The sequence below is a fragment of the Leucoraja erinacea genome, chromosome 42 (assembly GCF_028641065.1).
Source record: "Leucoraja erinacea ecotype New England chromosome 42, Leri_hhj_1, whole genome shotgun sequence".
NCBI lineage: Eukaryota > Metazoa > Chordata > Chondrichthyes > Rajiformes > Rajidae > Leucoraja > Leucoraja erinaceus.
In genome coordinates this window covers 1,944,070-1,964,093 of record NC_073418.1, presented here as the reverse complement: position 1 = coordinate 1,964,093, position 20,024 = coordinate 1,944,070, and the positions used below count along the sequence as shown (strand labels likewise).

Here is a 20,024-nt window from a genome sequence, read left to right as displayed (position 1 = left end):
TGCTACGAGATTGAAGAAAACATAACACAACTTTTTACTCGAAGACCATTACCATCATGATATATGAGCCATGTTTAGCAGTTCGATGTTACGTGAAGTAGAATTCCATGTCACAGTTTTTTTGTTAATGGATTATTTCCAAACTCACCGTTAGTTGGCAGTAGAGTTGATAATCCACCAGAATCCAATTATTTCAAGAATTATTTGGTTATTTATTTGTTTATTAGAATCTGGGGTTCGCAGGCAAAACCGACCTTTATTGTCCGTCACGCATTGCGCAGGAGGTATCTCCTCTCATTGCAATTTGCTATATGTAAACAAAACAAATACCAGTTGTCCAAAATTACTAACAGTCACGGTTTGTCAGAGAAGATGAAATCTAAAAGCTCACTATGTCGACAAGATAACGATGTTTGTTATTGCAAATGTTTATGACGGGAACAGTTGCACGCTTTGGACTTTCTCTAACTGGTAAACTTGCTGCTGAGAAATGAATAGCGCTGTTTAAATTCTTGCTCATGGCTGCAATCCTAACTCTACTTAAAATACTCACAATTGTTCTTCAATTGGTCGCTGATCGCTGAAAATTAATATTAATTATCATCAACATTATCATTCTCATCACCTTTACCATCATCATCACCATCACCATCATCATCATCATCATCATCATCATCATCATCATCATCATCATCATCATCATCATCATCATCATCATCATCATCATCATCATCATCATCATCATCATCATCATCATCATCATCATCATCATCATCATCATCATCATCATCATCATCATCATCATCATCATCATCATCATCATCATCATCATCGTCATCATCATCGTCATCATCGTCATCGTCATCGTCATCGTCATCGTCATCGTCATCATCATCATCATCATCATCATCATCATCATCATCATCATCATCATCATCATCATCATCATCATCATCATCATCATCATCATCATCATCATCATCATCATCGTGTTTACCTGAGTCTTTTTGGCGGATAGTTGTTTCTGGGATCATGTTAAAATAAGGAAACATAGAGCATGAAGTTCAGTACGGGTTTAACGAAGATTTATATGAAAACATTTAATTATTACATATTTAGACCGCATATTTCATTTTAGATATCCATTCTACCAGTATATCGATCGCACTCAATGGCCGCGAAAGTAAAACAATTGTACTTTTTAGAAACCTTTCCGCGTTTTCTTCAACTAGTGCGAAGGACGTTTGCAGTCATTGATCAGGGCATTAATGTCGGAGCAATATGTGTCAAATAACTTAATTTGCGCTGTTCTGCATTGAAAGACGCTCGGCTAGTAAATAATCAAAGTTAATAATTACTGATAGTGGAAGCAATGCCTGTTCTGCCGAGCAGCAGACAGTGTGATCAGTTTATGAATTAGTGTAAATGAGAGTGACTACGGCAGAAGGACGACTTCAGAGTGACTCTGCAAACCGATGGGGCACTTCGAAATCTGTTATTCAAACGGATGGAATTATTGCATATTCTACCATTCAATTTAGCTGGCATGTACCCATCGATTGTCCGAAGTGGCCTTAACGAGAATGCGCTGAGCCCACTGGAGAAAAATATTAAACATATCTTTCAAGGGGAGAACACGTGAACACGCATGACCTCACCAGCTTCCTCGAGTTTATTCGTCATTTTTTCCAGATCTGAAATTAGATGTTGATATGAAACAGATTTATAGTCATTTTCAACTTCCAACTTCTAACTGGCGATCTTCAGGTTGCAAAACCCGTGGTTATGCGGAAGGGATACCAGAGATAGACACATAGAGACATAGAAACAGAGAAAATAGGTGCAGGAGTAGTCCATTCGGCCCTTCGAGCCTGCACCGCCATTCAATATGATCATGGCTGATCATCCAACTCAGTATCCCATCCCTGCCTTCTCTCCATACCCCCTGATCCCTTTGGCCACAAGGGACACATCTAACTCCCTCTTAAATATAGCCAATGAACTGGCCTCAACTACCTTCTGTGGCGGATAATTCCACAGAATCCCACACAAAGTGCTGGAGTAATTCAATGTCAGGCAGCATCACTGGAGAAAGAAGATGTGACGTTTCGGGTCGAAGCTCCCCTTTTTAACCTTGTCACCGTATATTGAGTGGGATCCCTGTCTGCAGTCAACGGTTCCGCAGCAAGAAGTTCATTAAATATTGTGGGTTGCACTTCTGTGAATGCGGGCGGTACAAGCGTGTCTGCATCGGAGCTCCAGAGCAGGTTCAGTGCATTTCACCCATTGTTGCATCCTTGCTCGTCCGAAGCTCTTCTCGTCATTTTTTTCTGAGTTATTTGCATATTCTCAAATTGCGTTACACCTACCACAGTCGCCTTGACGCCGTACGCAGCGTCTCGACGCCGTACGTCAAGCACGAAACTTCCCGCGGACTTCGCTCGAACTTCCCGCCACTCACACGACCTTCGCGTGGCCCCCCCGCTTCCGGTTTGGTCGCGCTCGCCGCATGCAGGTCGCATGCTCGTGGGGCAGGCCCTTTACACGCTCCCGGCGCTGTCATGGGTTTATTCCATGGTATCTTATACAGTATCGTTAATGAAGAGTGGTAACATTTTCCAACTCAAGTCTCCACAGTTGTACTTTCCCTACTCTTCATGTTGAAAGGAAAGTTCGATTGTTTTATGTGACCTAAGTGAATTATGGATATACGCATTGCCATTGATTTACCTGTATCTTTGATCAGCAGCTCTTTCACTGAAATGGAAATTCACAAATCAATATTTAATATTATTGCTGGAATGGACACGCACCACGAACAATTCTAGATTAATGAATCATTTTCAAAATTTAGTGTAAACCAAGCAATTTGTGATCAATAACCACATCACGGTGAAATTAATCAATATGGTTTAGGAAAAAAAATGAAACAACAGATGCAAATTGAACATTAAGTAGGTACTTGGTAGATTTTAGCCAAACCAATGTTTGAGAAATTGATGGGACTGAGTGCAAACTGAAACGGAGCGCTACCATTTGACTGAATTTAAATTTACCATTCGGGTGGATTGCTAAAATGGAGTGACTTGCTTGTTGTGAAATGGAGGGAGGTACTAAGGATTAACGAAGTTGAACACTTACGAAGTCGTTGCATCAAAGAAGCCATTTCTGGGTTCACTCAGACTGTTCAAAGTTCCCTTTAAGTGCTTTTCCTTTGCCCAATAAGAATGAGGTTGACGCTTTTATGATCCTACCTTGGCTGTATAGACCCCCTGAAACCAACAGCGCAAGGCGGGAGAGAAACCATCGGCCGTGTATTGCGCTCGGTGGAAGTGTGGGAAAATATCATCGTTGCGTATTGCGTATATGCATCAACGACCGCTCGCTGACTTTGAATAAATTGATCACGCGGTGAAGATTGCTAGGGGTTTTCCATAGGGCTAACTTTGTGTTTATTGTCTGGGCCTTGGCGATCACAATCGTGTATCAGTATAGGATGAAATGGAGCGATATAAAGCGGATGAGAAGATTTTTCAGAAAATCGCAATAGTCATGGAGAACCAGCAAGCCAATTAGTATTTTCTCATGAAACAAAATCTCCGCATCCTGCTGGAAGCTGTCCTGCTGCCAGATTCTCATTAAATCATTCTAAACCAATTGTTTGTTAAATGACAATTACAGTTCACACTTAGAAATTGAAATTAACCGAGAGAAAGATAAATGTAAAATACGAAATACCCTTGAATACTTACTGGCAGATTGTAGAAGTTTCTTCAGTTCTAAATTGATCAGAACACCATGTCATTATTTTCTCAACGCGATATTAGCGGGAACATCGAAGCGGAAATGACAAGGATTATTTTGAAAGACATATGAACCACGCTCTTGTAGTGAAATAGTTAGCCCTTGTCCCACTTACGAAATCTGAACGGAAACCTCTGGAGACTTTGCGCCCCATCGAAGGTTTCCGTGCGGTTCCCGGAGGTTTTTGTCAGTCTCCCTAATGGTCGAAAGTGGTTTCCGCTTCTTCTATGTTCCGAGGTTGAGGAAGGACATCCTTGTGATTAAGGCAGCGAAGGCAAGCACGGATTATTGATAGGGGACGATCAGCCATGATCGTAATGAATCGATCGAAGGGACAAATGGCCTCCTCTTGCACCTAATCTTTATGTGTTTATGTTTCTAGGTTTATTCGTTTTGGATACTTTGAAGTTGACATCTTACTAGTGCCTGTATGGAACGGGTCCCGCCCCAAATTGTCCTCTGAGCATCCCCATGCCAATATGCTGCCCGACCCTCTGAATTTAACAGGTATTTCCAAGCGATTTATACAAATGTGTGAATTATTAGAAGTCAATTCATCTTCATTTCCTTTGAAAAATGAATGCATTCGAAAATTGACGCGGTCAGTGCGCACGCTAGTTGGCATTATTTACCTTTCAGTTGTCTGGTAGCATTGATTTCTGCGGAAAAGCAAAATAAGTTGACGTTATGGCTCAAAAGGACACTTCCTGCTGTATATGCACTTTTTACAAAAGTGGAGAAAACGACACATCGGCTAGCTACAGGAGAGTCAGCCCTATAGTTCTGCATTAGGATAATTCGGAGAATAGTTACAAGGGATAGCATAAATTTGCTTTTATGGAAATAAAGTTAATCATGGATTTGCAAAAAATAAATCTCCATTGATTTAATTGAATTCCTGTTTTGGAAGCAAAAAGGAGAGCAGCATATGCACTTTAGCCATATTTTACTAAGTACCAAGTGGCGGAGTAACCCGCTATAAAATAGTCCACTGATCCAACGTCCAGGTACGTTGTAATGCTCCTCAGTATTAAAACAAATACCATCAGCAGGGTTTTAATTAGTGGCGAGATCTTAGCAGTGTGCAGATTTCAACACGCGGAGAGTTCTGTTTAGTAACAATGTTGAAGCACCTTGTCAATATTTTCAAAACCATCAGCATGGCTGGCAACAGGGGCAGAATCTCCAAACTATAGTGTATGGAAGGAGCTGCTTGAGAAGGTAGTTGAGGCAAGGGCTATCGCAACGTTAAAAAATCAATTGTACAGGTGCATGGGTAGGGCAGATTTAGAGGGGTATAGACCAAATGCACGTGTGGGACTAGTTTAGATTGGACATTTTGGTCGATGTGGCAAGTTGGGCTGAAGGGTCTGTTGTCACACAGTATAACTCCATAACTCTGTGACTACATGATCATGAATGTCCTGTTCACTGAATGAGAAAGTGCCAATGCGATTTATTTTATTATGTTGGATATAAAGAATTAAATAAATAAATAGATAAATAAATAATTCCAATCTACGCATGTAGGCAGGGTGAAGAAGAGCGATATATTTCACTTCGCAGAGAGCAACATAGTTGTAGGACATGCCATTATGTTGGACAAAAGAAGGATTGGAGGAAGTTGATAAACTGGAGGAATCTCATGGGTTGGAGGTCTGGAACTCAGCTCTCTCCGCGTCGCGAAGACGGAAGATAGAAACAGACATGTGGAAATTTGGGATAAGTTCTGCAACCAGAGACTGTCTGAAAGTAGGATTCTCAATTCCGCCAGCAGATGATCTGTGCGTTCGTTTTCTCTGGCACGTGTTATTATCTTTTATTAAAAACACGGATATGTCAATGTTGCAGTTGCAACATTTCTGGCTGTCATACCTGTAAAAGCAAAACATTTTTTTGTGGTAAGACGCAAACGATGTTTTCTTCATTTGAACGGAAAGAGATCAGCTCCAGATTACAATGCGTGGAATCCGCGGCCTCCGTTCAGTTAGAACAACTATGCATTCTGATTTTGTTTCCCTTTGAAACAACTGGAAATAAAGTAGGCGACACTTCAAATAGTTGGTGACACTTGATCTCTTGCTAATCAAACGTTAATAAGAAATGACCTCCATCCCCATTGGTGCCGTTTAGCACTTTTAAAACCTGATGGACGATATTAAGCACAATCGATTATGTTTTTACATGGTTGTCACGATAAATCTTCTCAGCAAATATAAAGCGTACGTATAGCACATTATTTTACCAGCTTCTCTTGAGCTCAAAGTGTGCTCCTCTGAAAAAGAAAAATGCATTGGATTGGAGGTCGTAGGAAATCATTGAATTTTCTGTTGATGCAAATAGTCAATTGCAAGACAGAATGTTGGAACACAGTAACATTTGGAAATAATCACCGACATGGTCACCTGACGATGTTACATCACTTCAACATCAACGCCATTAACAATCATTAATAATACAATTAAGCAAAATGCACAATGCAGGCCGTGCAACATTTTCAGGTTGAAAGCTGTTAAGGCTGGAGCTAAACCCAGTGTAATATTGCCACTGTATTGGGATTATTTCACGTCGGATTGTGCATCAGTTTACAATATAATTAAATTATATTTAGTTCTATTCAGTAGAGGAATAAAAATACAATGAATCGCGGATCGAATATAAATAGCAGAAATACAAATAGGATTGAAATTCTACAGTATTGGTTCCAATATTTATGATAAAGACTATGTTTGTGTATATAGGTATACTAGCTATCTTCATTGTTTACTCGATCATAGTAAAATAACTACTGGATTGCATATGTTGCAGTCTTAAAATCGGCAACTGCAAGCCAGAATTGCGTTTAATGGCGGCAGGATACCAGTAGGTGATAAAGGCATTTGAGCAAGAATTACTTGATGAAATAAATCTCAAATTATTTGATTTGAAGGCGAAAACTAGTTAATAAACGGTTGAGTTATTTTATGTTCTATCACAGACTACTTATAGAAACATGGAAACATAGAAAATAGGCGCAGGAAGATGCCATTCGGCCCTTCGAGCCTGTACCGCCATGCATTGTGATTATGGCTGATCGTCCCCTATCAATCAATGAAGCCGTGCCTGGCTTCTCCCCATATCCCTTGACTCCACTAGCCCCATAGAACTCTATCTAACTATCTCTTATATCTATCCAGTGATTTGGCCTCCACTGCCCTCTGTGGCAGGGAATTCCATACATTCACAACTCTCTGGATTAAAAAGTGTTTTCTCACTGAGTCTTAAATGACCTCCCCTTTATTCTAAGACTGTGGCCCCTGGTTCTGGACTCGCCCAACATTGTGAACATTTTTCCTGCATCTAGCTTGTCCAGTCCTTTTATAATTTTATATGTTTCTATAAGAAGCCCCCTCATCCTTCTAAACTCCAGTGAATACAAGCCTAGTCTTTTCAATCTTTCTTCATATGACATCATAAATCACTCCTGAAGACATATCTATTCTCCATGGCCTTTGTAGACCAGTGAGGTGTCGAATTGTTTATTAACTTTATTTGCTTGGTTTTGCTGCGTTGTTTGTACTTGTGTTTTATGTTTTTTAATTTATTGTTTGGATTTTTGTATGTAATTTATGCGCCTCGTGTTAGTTGTATGTTCTGTTGTTCTGCCTGTTTTATGATGTCTTGCTTGTTTTCTTTTTTCTGTACAGCACTTTGGTCAGCTTTGGTTGTTTTTAAGGTGCTTAACAAATAAAGTTATTATTATTATTATTATTATTATTATTTCCTCATGAGTCAAAACGATTCCTATGTATATTTCGTCGGGTGTTTGATAAAGTATTGTATAAAAAATCCAAGTCACAAAGTTGAAACTCATGGTGCAAAAGACTGATGAAAACGTAATTGTAAAATGATTTTGGATGGACGACAAAGAAAGACAAGATCAGATAGAAAGACAAGACATATCTTGGGACGGAGAGAGGTCTACATCTGTCCTTCTCCAGGAAGCAGTCTCTGACCATTTTCCTTATTTGCAATCAAGTGGCAACACTTTAATAACTGGATCGTCACTTTAAAATTCGAAGATTATACAAAAAAAATGGAAATGTGGCAGTGGATGAATGGTGCAGATTTTCAGACGAATCCAATTAGTGAAATGGGCAAGCGCATGATAATTACAATTTAATTCTGGAGAACAGCGTACATTCGAGTAGGATGAGATCAAAGACAACTGATGTAATAGGTGTAGTTGTAGAAGGAGGAACACTTGCATATATGTACGGAGATTATTAAGCGACATTTGGCAGGCATGTATGAGTGTAACTTAAAAACGTTTCAAGTTAGCAAAATAAAATGATGCACTTTTTAAGTGATTGTTATTTTGATGAGCAATATATAAGGCAAATGCCAAAGATACCGAAATACACTGTTTTACCGGCTGCGATCAGTTTATCGGCTAGTCTTCCTAGTTCTGAAACCAGACATGGGCGAATATATAAATGTGCTCGGTTCTGAATATAACAGTAGAGTTAGTTTCCACCTTATTCACCATTAACATTATTAGATGCCATATGGGTGGGGAATTAAGCATTGAAGAAGGCGAAGACTTCAAGACGACAAAAAAAAACTATAATTGGAAAACGTGGACAGGAAGAAGTGTAAAGTGGGGAAAGAGCAAGTAACCAGGACATGGCCGAATGACATCCAGGAGCTTAACGAGTTTTTTTAACATCAATTGCTTAAATTGTTTATAAAGGAAGCGTGGCTTTGTAAATGTACATCCCGAGGCATGAAATGCACTTATTGTTTCTGTTGTGCCAGTTTTCCGAATCTACGCTCATCCTGATATTCAATAGATAGTCAGTAATGGCTGCAAAATGATTCTGTTTCTAATTCAATTGTCAGATGGGATCTGTTTTAGCAGCATCCAACAAGGTGGTTATTACGTAGATATTGGTGTTTCGAGAGGTTTACAATGTTGGAAGTACATATAAATGCTGGAGAAACTCAGCGGGTGCAGCAGCATCTATGGAGCGAAGGAAATAAGCTTCAGACTGAAGACGGGTTTGGGCCCGAAACGTTGCCTATTCCTTCGCTCCATAGATGCTGCTGCACCCGCTGAGTTTATACAGCATTTTTGTGTACCTTCGATTTTCCAGCATATGCAGTTCATTCTTAAAATGTTGGAGTCGTGTTGAGCAACCTACAGGGATCAAGCGTAACTGGTTGGCTCTTGTGGGTCAAATCATGCACTCAAAGCGAGCACCAGAGGACATAGGTTCAAGGTGAAGGGGGAAATATTTAATAGGAATCCGAGGTGTAATTTTTTCACACAATGGGTGGTGGGTGCATCTAACAAGCTGCCAGAGGAGGTAGTTGAGGCTGGGACTATCCCATCTTTTAAGAAACAGCTAGACAGGTATATGGATCGGACAGGTTTGGAGGGATATGGACCAAGTACAGGCAAGTGGGACTAGTGTAGCTGGGACACTGGTGGCCGGTGTGGGCCAGTTGGGCCGAAGCGCCGGTTTCCACACTGTTTCACTCCGTGACTCTATTGAGAAAATAGTCCTGCTTCAGAAAGTTTCCCCCCCACTATTTTATAGGCTTATAACATAGATGACCTTAATTGCCATTCAGTGAAATAAAACAAAATAGAAACATGGAACCATATAAATTAGGTGCAGGAGTAGGCCATTCGGCCCTTCGAACCAGCACCTCCATTCATTATGATCATGGCTGACAGTACCCCGTTCCTGCTCACCCCCCCCCTCCATTTCTCTTGATTCCGTTAGCCCTAAGAGCTAAATCTTACTCTCTGTTGCAAACATCCAGTGAATTGGCCTCGACTGCCTTCTGTGGCAGAGAATTCCACAGTTTCACAACTCTCTAAGTGAATAGTTTTTCCTCTTCTCAGTCCTAAATGGCCTAACCCTTATTCTTAAACTGTGACCCCCTAGTTCTGAACTCCCCCAACACGGGGAACATTTTCCTGCATCTAGCCTATAGAATCCCTTAAAAACTTACTATATTTCTGTAAGTTACCCTCTCATCCTCCTAAATTCCAATGAATACAAGCCCAGTCGACCCATTCTTTCATCACGTCAGTCCCGCCATTCCCAGAATTAGCCTGGTGAACCTATGCGGCAATCCCTCAATAGAAATAATCTTTTCTTCCTATCGACAGAAGGATCAAATAAACCATGCCGTAGGTGTAAAAGTTATTTACCGTCTTCTGTTGACCGCAAGCTTTCCTCTGCAGATAATAGGACATGTGAGATTAGTAATGGTAGCTAATGGTGAGGTAAATGTTGCTGCAATGAATTGCACGCAAAATCTTGGAACAACTGACAACTAAGATAATGTCTTAACCAGCAATGTAAAGATTTTAGAGTATGTAAATATAAATCCATGAAGGCAATAGTGTTTAATACTGTTCAGTATGAATATCCCTCGCACTGCATGCTTAACACTATGATTGTTCAACGAACAGCCATACATTTGGGCTGGCAGAAGGAGTAAAGTTGAAGTTCCCACAAGGATCACCACTTTGACCATCACTTTTTGATTGCTATTAACAGTTTATACTTAAAAATCATGAATTCAAAATGAAATGAATGCAGATGAAAGAAAGCATGGAATTGTGCTAAGCAGAGTAAAGTGGTAGAAAAAGGAGGATATGGACTGTTTTGTGGAATCACAAAACATTTAGCACATTACTCGATGAATGAGAAATATTGGTGGAATGGCAGAAACAATGACTACTGCAAGAGCCCTTCAAGATAGCAAATAAGGTCAAATCAGTTAGAAACATAAAAGCATAGACACATAGAAAATAGGTGCAGGATGAGACCATTCGGCCCTTCGAGCCGGCACCGCCATTCATTGTGATCATGGCTGATCATCTCCTATCAATAATCCGTGCTTGCCTTCTCCCCATATCCCTTGCCTGCACCAGCCCCTAGAGCTCTATCTAACTTTCTCTTAAATCCATCCAGTGGCAGGGAATTCCATAAATTCACAACTCTCTGGGTGAAAATGTTTTGTTCACCTCAGTCTTAAATGACCTCCCCTTTATTCTAAAACTGTGGCCCCTGGTTCTGGACTCAACCAACATTGGGAACATTTATCCTGCATCTGCCTCGTCCTTCTAATCTCCAGTGTATACAAGCCTAGTCTTTTCAATCTTTCCTCATATGACAGTCCCGCCATCCCAGCGATCAATCTCGTGAACCTACGCTGCACTGCTTCAATCACAAGGACTGTGCACAATGCTCCAGATGTGGTCTCACCAGAGCCCTATAGTTCAGTTTGTAAACCGGACATGTACTGGAAAATGACACGATACAGTTACGTCAAATAGGTACATTGATAGATAATTGTATGTTGAATGACATTGTAGTAATTTTAACATGCTTTACCTGTCAACTTTAGTGCTTCGTTTAGGCTGTCTAATTCTGAATTCGAAAAAAAAATATTAACTTAAGAGTCAGTCCAATGGAGCCGTTTGCGAAAATAATATGGTATATATTTTCTAACTAACTAAAGAATTGTAGTATAAAAAATGATGCCAGCCGGTACACATCTTTTTTTTACAACAGCAGTCAAAGGAGTGAGTGTTTAGAAAACAATGCTCTGACTTGCTTTTTCATTTAAAGTAAGGTGAATTAGCAGGTGTAGCGGCAGATTATCATATCTTTCAGCACCCTAGCCGCTATTTGGATGAGCATGGTTGAAGGGGGTGCCTTCACAGAGACATTCAGAGCTTCTTCTCTGATATGACTTCAAAAGTCATTTTGATGAATACATGTTTTATTGTTGATAGAAAACAACAAGATACATCCAAGTTTCTTCCGACGTTACTACAATCTTCTTCGAACTCCAGCTTATTACTTTAGACATTAGTAAACTCCTCGTGTCTCGGTAACACTGGCAAGATCTGCATGATCTCCTTTTGATCTCCCATGATCTCCCATGATCTTACATGTTCTTACATGTTCTTACATGCTCTTACATGGTAGCAAGGTTAACCTTCCCCATGGTCTCTCCAAACTAATCTAAACAAACTAAACTACTGCGCAAGGAGCTAACCTCCAAATACGCCCCCAAAACACGTCATTCCCACATCCTTGCGTATAACCTACTTGAACCCCTCCAATCTGGCTTCGCCCCCTCCATAGCACAGAAACTGCTCTCCTCCAAGTCCTCAACGACCTCATCACCTCTGCTGACACTGGTTCCCTCAACATCCTCATCCTCCTCGACCTAAGCGCAGCCTTCGATACAGTGAACCATAACATCCTGCTCACCAGACTCAAAGACCTCGGCATTGAAGGCTCTGCACTCAGCTGGCTCCGTTCCTACCTTTCCAACAGACCCCACTTCATCTCTCTCCACAACCACACCTCTGCTACAGCCACAGTCACTCAAGGTTCCCCAAGGCTCCGTACTCGGCCCCCTCCTCTTCATCATCTACATCCTCCCCCTTGGTCAGATACTCCGCCACTTCAACCTGGACTTCCACTGTTACGCCGATGACACCCAGATCTACCTCGGCACCAAATCCCCCCACAACCCCCCCCCCCCCCTCTCCCCATATCAGCTCCTGTTTGTCAGCTATAAAAACCTGGATGCAACATAACTTCTTCAAACTCAACAGCGAAAGGACATCCTCCTCATAGGCTCCAAAGCCACACTCAGCAAAATCAATAACCCTACTCTCACCATCGACGGCACCACTGTCTCCCCATCTCCCCAGGCCCGCAACCTTGGCGTGATCTTTGATTCCACCCTCTCCCTTGAGCCTCACATCCGCCATGTCATTAAAACCTCCTTCTTTCATCTCCGCAACATCGCCAAACTCAGACACTCTCTCACACCTCCTGCTGCTGAAAGACTCATCCATGCCTTCATCTCCTCCCGACTGGACTATTGCAACTCACTTCTCCTTGGCATCAGCTCCACCTACATCAACCGACTCCAACTGGTCCAGAACGCAGCCGCCCGACTCATCACCCACACCAAATCCTGGCATCACATCACTCCAGGCCTTAAACAACTTCACTGCCTTCCCATCACCCACCGGATCACCTACAAAACCCCGATCCTCACCTACAAAGCCCTCCACCATCTGCCCCCCCCCCCCCCATATCTCACTGACCTCATCTCCCCGTACCAACCCTCACGGTCCCTCAGATCCACATCAGCCGGTCTCCTCTCCATCCACAAGTCCAACCTCCGCAGTTTTGGGGACAGAACCTTCTCCAGGGCAGCTCCCAGGCTCTGGAACTCCCTCCCCCAACTGATCCGTAATTCCGTGTCCCTCACCATCTTCCAGTCCCTCCTCAAGACCCATCTCTTCACCTCTGCCTATCCTTAGCCCCACGTCCCCCCCCCCCTTTTAATCTGTGCATTAATTGCCTCATATTGTGTTTTGTATTGCATTCTGTCTTTACTTTGTGTACTAGTCATGTCTCCACTATTTATTTCATTCCCCTTACGTGTTTTTCCTGTATCTGCTAAATTTTTGTAAGGTGTCCTTGAGTCTTGAAAGGCGCCCATAAATAAAATGTATTATTATTATAAATGCCACCCACATTATAGTGTAACATTTAAAGGCCCCTGCCATCCACAATGACATGCAAAACAGGCCAAATGGCCACTACAGCAGGTTTTAATGGCTATTCTGTTTGACAGTGGCCTTTTAATACGACTGACGAAAGGTAATACTTGATTGTCATATTTTATGCTGCTGATTGCATGTTCAGTGTTTATTCTTCGCTTTAGACTTATCGGGCCAAAGAACGATACTGTACAGAAAGAGGGCCATCGGCCCAATCCATCCACGCCAACCAGGTTTAATAATTCAGCCAGTCCCACCTGCCTGCGTTTGGCCCATATCACTCTAAACCTGTCCTATCCATGCATATGTCTAAAGGCACTTTAAAAATGTCGCCATTGTATCCGCCTCTAGAGTTCCTTCTGGCAGATGGTTCCATGTACTGACAACACTCTGAGTGATTTAATTGTCTGTCTGGGCCTTTTTAAATCTTGTTCCTCTCACCTTATATCTATGCCCTCTAGATCTGGATCCCCCTATCGTAACAGAACACTTGTTGCCATTCACCTTATCTCCGATTCTCACGGATTTACGTACATATCGGGTCAAAGAACGATACTGTACGGAAAGAGTCACACTTTAATCCTTTACGCTCCAGGGAAAACATACCAGTCCATCCAGCCTCTAATAACTCAAGCTCTTGTGTACTGAGAGCACACTGGTGAAACATTTCGGCACCTTCCCAGCTTTTCTATAACACCCCACGCACTTGTATAAAAACGTCGTCGCGAATTTGGAAATCGACTGAACATAGACGGTATCAACTTTGGAAAAGATTATGGCATTATAATGTCAGTTGTTGTTGAACCATCTATGGCTGAGTCGTTTGTGCTTCGCATCAGTATCACCCAGAAGACATCAAGACATCGTCATGAGCATTATCTAGCATTGTTGACATTCAGAACAGGTAGGTCTCTATTCAGATGTACTTCACACCTTCGGGGGATTTAGACGGAGTAAGGTGAGAATGGGTAAAATGAGATATTTCGGGGGAAGTTATGTTACGCAGAGACACGTTTCATAGACTTTTAATTCGCAAATGGAAACATTGCTTTTTGGTGGGCACATGAATGTATAGGGAATGGAGGGATGCGGAGCACGTAGAGATAGAGGAAATTAGTTTATCCTGTCACCATCTTCGTCAGAGATATTGTGCGCCGAAGGACCTGTTTCTGCGGTGCACTATTATATGTTCTACGTTCGATGTTCTAATTACAAGGATAATTAACAGAGTTGACGTGGAAAAGCTTTTCCCACTGAGAGTAGGGAAGATTCAAACAAGGGGACATTACATGAGAATTAAGGGACTGAAGTTTAGGGGTAACATGAGGGGGAACTTCTTTACTCAGAGAGTGGTAGCTGTGTGGAATGAGCTTCCAGTGAAGGTGGTGGAGGCAGGTTCGTTTTTATCATTTAAAAATAAATTGGATAGTTATATGGATGGGAAGGGAATGGAGGGTTATGGTCTGAGTGCAGGTATATGGGACTAGGGGAGATTATGTGTTCGGCACGGACTAGAAGGGTCGAGATGGCCTGTTTCCGTGCTGTAATTGTTATATGGTTATATGGTTATAAGAGCACCGCAAACTCCGTGGAAGCTCACCGGCGTCTCTTCTTCCCGAGGAGACTGAAGAAGGTCCATCTGTCTCCTCAGATCCTGGTGAACGTCTACAGCTGCACCATCGAGAGCATCCTTACCAACTGCATCACAGTATGGTATGGCAACTGCTCTGTCTCCGACCGGAAGGCCTTGTTGTGGGTGGTGAAAATTGCCCAACGTATCACCGGTTCCTCGCTCCCCCCCATTGAGTCCGTCCAAAGCAAGCATTGTCTGCGGAGGGCGCTCAGCATCGCCAAGGACTGCTCTCACCCCAACCATGGACTGTTTACCCTCCTACCATCCGGGAGGCGCTCCAGGTCTCTCCGTTGCCGGACCAGCAGGTCCAGGAACAGCTTCTTCCCGGCGGCTGTCACTCTACTCAACAACGTACCTCGGTGACTGCCAATCACCCCCCCCCCCCATTCCCCCCGGACACTCCTCCCACAGGAAAAACACTATGTCTGTATATATGCTAATGTAAATATTTATTCAAATCATATGCTATGTCGCTCTTCCAGGGAGATGCTAAATGCATTTCGTTGTCTCTGTACTGTACACTGACAATGACAATTAAAGTTGTATCTGAATCTGAATCTGAATAAATTGATGTATGAAAGGGAATCAATTCTGGGGGTTGTTGTTGATATAAAAGGCATTTATCCCTCAATTAATATAATCCGACTAAATCGTCATTTGTACCACGGACTGTTCATAATCTGACGTTAGCGTATGGGTTGGAAAAGTTCAAACATAACATAACTTAACGCAGATGATGAGCAAATTTATTACCGCTCTCTTTTGAGTGAAATTCGTTCGCTGCAGGAAAAGACATACATATATATACCACGTTAATAACATAGCAAATCAGTAATGCTCCTGGTGGCCCAATAATATGGTGCAAGAAATACCTTTGACCGAAATGGGAACTGGAATTAATGTTGTAAAGCGTAAACTGAAACTCTAGGTAATTACAATAATGCCCCTGTCCCACTTAGGAAACCTGAACGGAAACCTCTGGAGACTTTGCGCCCCACCCAAGGGTTCCGTGCGGTTCCCGGAGGTTTTTGTCAGTCTCCCTACCTGCTTCCACTACTGCAACCTCCGGCAACCACCTGCAACCTCCGGGAACCGCACGGAAACCTTGGGTGGGGCGCAAAGTCTCCAGAGGTTTCCGTTCAGATTTCCTAAGTGGGACAGGGGCATTATTACGAAACGTGTCTGATGTGTTATTCAATTGACAGGACTTCAAAATTGTCTCCTTGATGTGCTAATTCACGGCGAATGGCGAGCAACTGAAGCAATTTGATTTACCTGATTCCTTGAGTTGATTGACCAGATTTCCTTGCTCTGAAACCAGAAGATAGGAATGATCATGAATGTTATCTTTATGTTCTCCGTTCTGACTATTGTATTAAATCTATTTTGTAACTTGGTAATCGAAGACGGATGCAATGGGATAAACATTTTTCCTGGTAGTTACAGAAAACGGAGTCACCCTATATTTTGCAGCGGTAGTAGAAGGGGAAGCACAAAGTTTTTCCAAGGTGAATTTTTACTCGACGCCGTTGCATACTAGTCTTTGTTGAACTCTTTGAGCAACCTTTACGCACGGATAAAATGGCGCGTATGCATTTCTCGGTTCCAATCTGTTTGGGATAACTTGCATACGAGGTGACAACACAGCAGAATGATTCAATGCAACATTTTCAGTTATCAAAACAGTAATTAAAACAGTTGAATGATCTTGAAACTATAAGATTCCAATATTAAATTACTGCCAAATTAACGCAGATTTGAAAATTACCATTGGTATGAAGAAATGAAATAAATACCACGACATCTTAGCTCTGGTCGCATTCTCTTCAAATAAATACCCTCAGTCTCCGATTGGTAACCACGACTTGCCTTCTCTCCATAACCGTTGACTCCCGTTTAAATCAAGAATGTATCTATACCTGCTTTAAAAAATAGCTACCGACTTGGCCTCCACAGCCCTCTTTTGCAATTTCCTCAGATTAACTACCCTCTGACAAAGATTAACGGGGCGAAAAGACAGACAGCTGTGGAGGCCGAGTCAACAGATATACATAAGGCGGGGATTGACAGATTCTTGATTGTTAAGAGTGCCCGGTGCCAGGGAGAAGGCAGGAGAATGGGGCCGAGAGGGAAAGGTAGATCGGCCATCAATGAACAGCGAAGTAGACTTGGTGGGCCAAATGATTTAATCCTGCTCCTATAACTGGTGAATTTATGCATTTATGTAAAGGTGCTGACTTTTATTGGTGGATATTATTCCAAATGGAATTCGCAAATTTAAAAAAAACCCCTCTAGTAGGGAGTTACGGCACCCTTTCACGTCGTTACTACTTACCGGTTGAAAACAAAACGAAGCAAATTACGCAGAGTGTTGCCCTCAATGCTGAATTTAGAGTGATACATTTATGTAAAGCCGTTCTCAAAAGTAAGGTGCCCTGCCTCCCTTTTATTGGTGGATCGTATTCCAAAAGTTCAGCCCATTAAAATGGAATTCGCAAATTTCAAAAAAGAAATCCCTCTAGTAGGGAGTTACGGCACCCTTTCACGGGCGCCAGCAGCCGTTATGGTTTATGTGTACATAAACACGACGAAATTTAATGAGAAGTGGATACTTGGAATGAAAAGTGGAATCTCTACCGAAATGGAAAAAATCAGGGCATTTGTGGGTCGGGTGTTGTCGTGGCAACGAATCAAATGCTGGCAGCCACAAGTCAGAAATACACACAGCCAGACACACGCACAGTTTTAATAGATATATATAGATAGATAGATAGATAGATAGATAGATAGATAGATAGATATTACTTCTTACTTCCTGTGTGCAACTGACCTTTCACAATAAAAGTCCAATAGAGGCGCTATTGCACATAAATTCCAGCAGAGGACATAATATGATGGGAAGCTTTGCGAGAATTACGCCATTTTAGGAGATTAGTTGTTACATTCTCTCTGGTGACATTGGCATATTCTATCATTTTAATATTTATCAGGTTCCACGTGTGTTAATTGATGCTGATGGTTACGCGATTTTTATAAACACAATTAATGCAAATATTGGATATCACAGTTATTACTTTGACCAAATTTCGGGATCACTTGCATATCTGTACCAGATCTGGATAAATACCACAGCAATCATTAACAGGGCAGACGAAAATAAAGTATTGGACACGTTAAGTGTAATTGTTCCGACCCATTTACCGATATTTTTGTGAAGCAGTTGTTTCACTGTAAGGCAAGAGCTAAATGTCATTGTTGCTAATTTTCGATCAAAGCAGAAAATGTAACACAATAGGAAGTGTCGTTCATAATTTGAATTTCGGCTGCGGTGAAGGATTTTGTACATGCAATATTTAAAATCGACTTTTAATATCAGAAATATGTAATAGTTTATGGTATTGAATTTAAAGAAGGCTCATAGGTTATTCTGATCCGCACTTAACAAATAGCGTACATCGTTAGTAAAACCAAAAGGTTTGAGAGATAATGAAATGCTTGGATAGAATGGATTGGGCGAAGGTATTCCCATTAGTGCGAGAGTCTACGACCAGAGGGCAGAGAATAAAAAGGCGCACCATTAGATAGGAGATGAGGTGGAATTTATTTTGCCTGAGGGGAATCTGTAGAATTCATTACCGCAGACTGGAGATAGTAATTGGGTAGTTTTTAAAGCGGAGATGGAAATGTTCTTGATCATTATGCCCCTGCCCAACTTAGGAAACCTGAACGGAAACCTCTGGAGACTTTGCGCCCCGCCCAAGGTTTCCGTGCGGTTCCCGGAGGTTCCCGGAGGTTCCCGGAGGTTTTTGTCAGACTCCCTACCTGCTTCCACTACCTGCAACCTCCGGCAACCACCTGCAACCTCCGGGGACCGCACGGAAACCTTGGGTGGGGCGCAAAGTCTTCAGAGGTTTCCGTTCAGGTTTCCTAAGTGGGACAGGGGCAATACATTCACTTGAAGATGCAGTAACTGCCTTCGTTCATCTGTTAATACCAATACTCCTGAAGTTTTTAATTAGTTCAATTCAGTTTAGTTTCTTGTCACGTGTACCGAAGGACAGTGAAATCAATTTGTTGCGTGCTATCCAGTCAGCAGAAAGACAATACACGATTACAATCGAGCCAATTACACTGTATAGATACATGATAATGGAAAATGTGATTGTTTGCACAGATTAGTTCTTCAGTGGCGACAGTCTCGTGTGTACAGTGATGGGCCGAACGTATTCACTCAAAATATTGTTTTCAGTCTGAGATTTATTTTTTATTGTTGAAGTCCAGAGAGATGTTATTTGATATAAACTGGCGTGCTTACTTACTGCTTGCTTGAAGGAGAGATTTGTATTCTGAAAATTAAAGGAATAATCAGCGCTGTGGAACACTCGTGAAACAATCAAATGTCATTTCTGGAGCATAACGCCACGAACATGCAATGTGAAGGATGGCATAGAATTTGTAATTAGAGGCGCATGACGACAAAATCAAAATATTTTCTACGATTTTACCTGACAAAAATCAAAAAATCTGAATAAATTGTGGTGGGTGTATTGACACATTGGGAATTGTGAGTTTCAGGGTGTGGCAGCAATTACAGCAACACGGAGAGTGCTTTCACATAGGGTCTATGGAACGAGCTGCCAGAGGGGGTGGTACAGAGAATTGTTATAATAAGACAAAAAAAAAAAGATTTGGACTGGGACATGGATAGAAAACGGTTGGACGGATAACGGCCAAACGCGGGCAGGTGGGACTAGTGTAGATGGGACACCTTGGTCGGCCTGAGCAACTTGGATCGAAGGGCACGTTTCCATTCTCTGCGACCCAATGATTCTATGATAGAACGGCATCAGACGCTCCACCGTATCCAAACTGGTCAATAAAGGATTACGTGGCCCAATGCCATTCGCTAACACCTCATTCTGAACATGACATTTCCTCTAGCATCCACCTGTAGATCGTTTGAATGCAGCCACGGGTCTTCGTCTGCCA

The 20,024-nt window shown here is 41.9% G+C and overlaps 1 protein-coding gene and 2 long non-coding RNA genes across 3 annotated transcripts; all 3 read right to left on the bottom strand.

Moving 5' to 3' along the window:
* Window positions 1-549: 549 nt before the first annotated feature.
* Window positions 550-2,751, bottom strand: LOC129714812 (prostatic spermine-binding protein-like). Its single transcript, XM_055664656.1, has 3 exons — window positions 2,731-2,751; window positions 1,659-1,694; window positions 550-1,024 (listed from the first exon to the last, which is right to left on the bottom strand). The coding sequence occupies exons 2-3, from the start codon at window positions 1,681-1,683 to the stop codon at window positions 594-596; spliced, it is 456 nt and encodes a 151-aa protein (XP_055520631.1). The 5' UTR covers window positions 1,684-1,694; window positions 2,731-2,751; the 3' UTR covers window positions 550-593.
* Window positions 2,752-3,752: 1,001 nt separating this feature from the next.
* LOC129714854 (uncharacterized) lies at window positions 3,753-7,219 on the bottom strand. The gene is made up of 3 exons (XR_008726425.1): window positions 6,050-7,219; window positions 4,437-4,463; window positions 3,753-3,779 (listed from the first exon to the last, which is right to left on the bottom strand). It is a non-coding gene; the product is annotated as an uncharacterized LOC129714854 (long non-coding RNA).
* An 8,569-nt stretch (window positions 7,220-15,788) lies between these two features.
* LOC129714826 (uncharacterized) lies at window positions 15,789-18,263 on the bottom strand. The gene is made up of 3 exons (XR_008726404.1): window positions 18,237-18,263; window positions 16,311-16,346; window positions 15,789-15,815 (listed from the first exon to the last, which is right to left on the bottom strand). It is a non-coding gene; the product is annotated as an uncharacterized LOC129714826 (long non-coding RNA).
* Window positions 18,264-20,024: the final 1,761 nt, after the last annotated feature.

What these genes read in the sequence shown, in the direction of transcription:
- LOC129714812 (XM_055664656.1), bottom strand. Translation starts at nt 1,683, where the DNA reads ATGACGAATAAACTCGAGGAAGCTG. An exon ending in GAATAAACTCGAGGAAGCTG is followed by an intron (nt 1,025 to 1,658) that starts GTGAGGTCATGC and finishes ACATGATCCCAG; the next exon opens with AAACAACTATCCGCCAAAAA.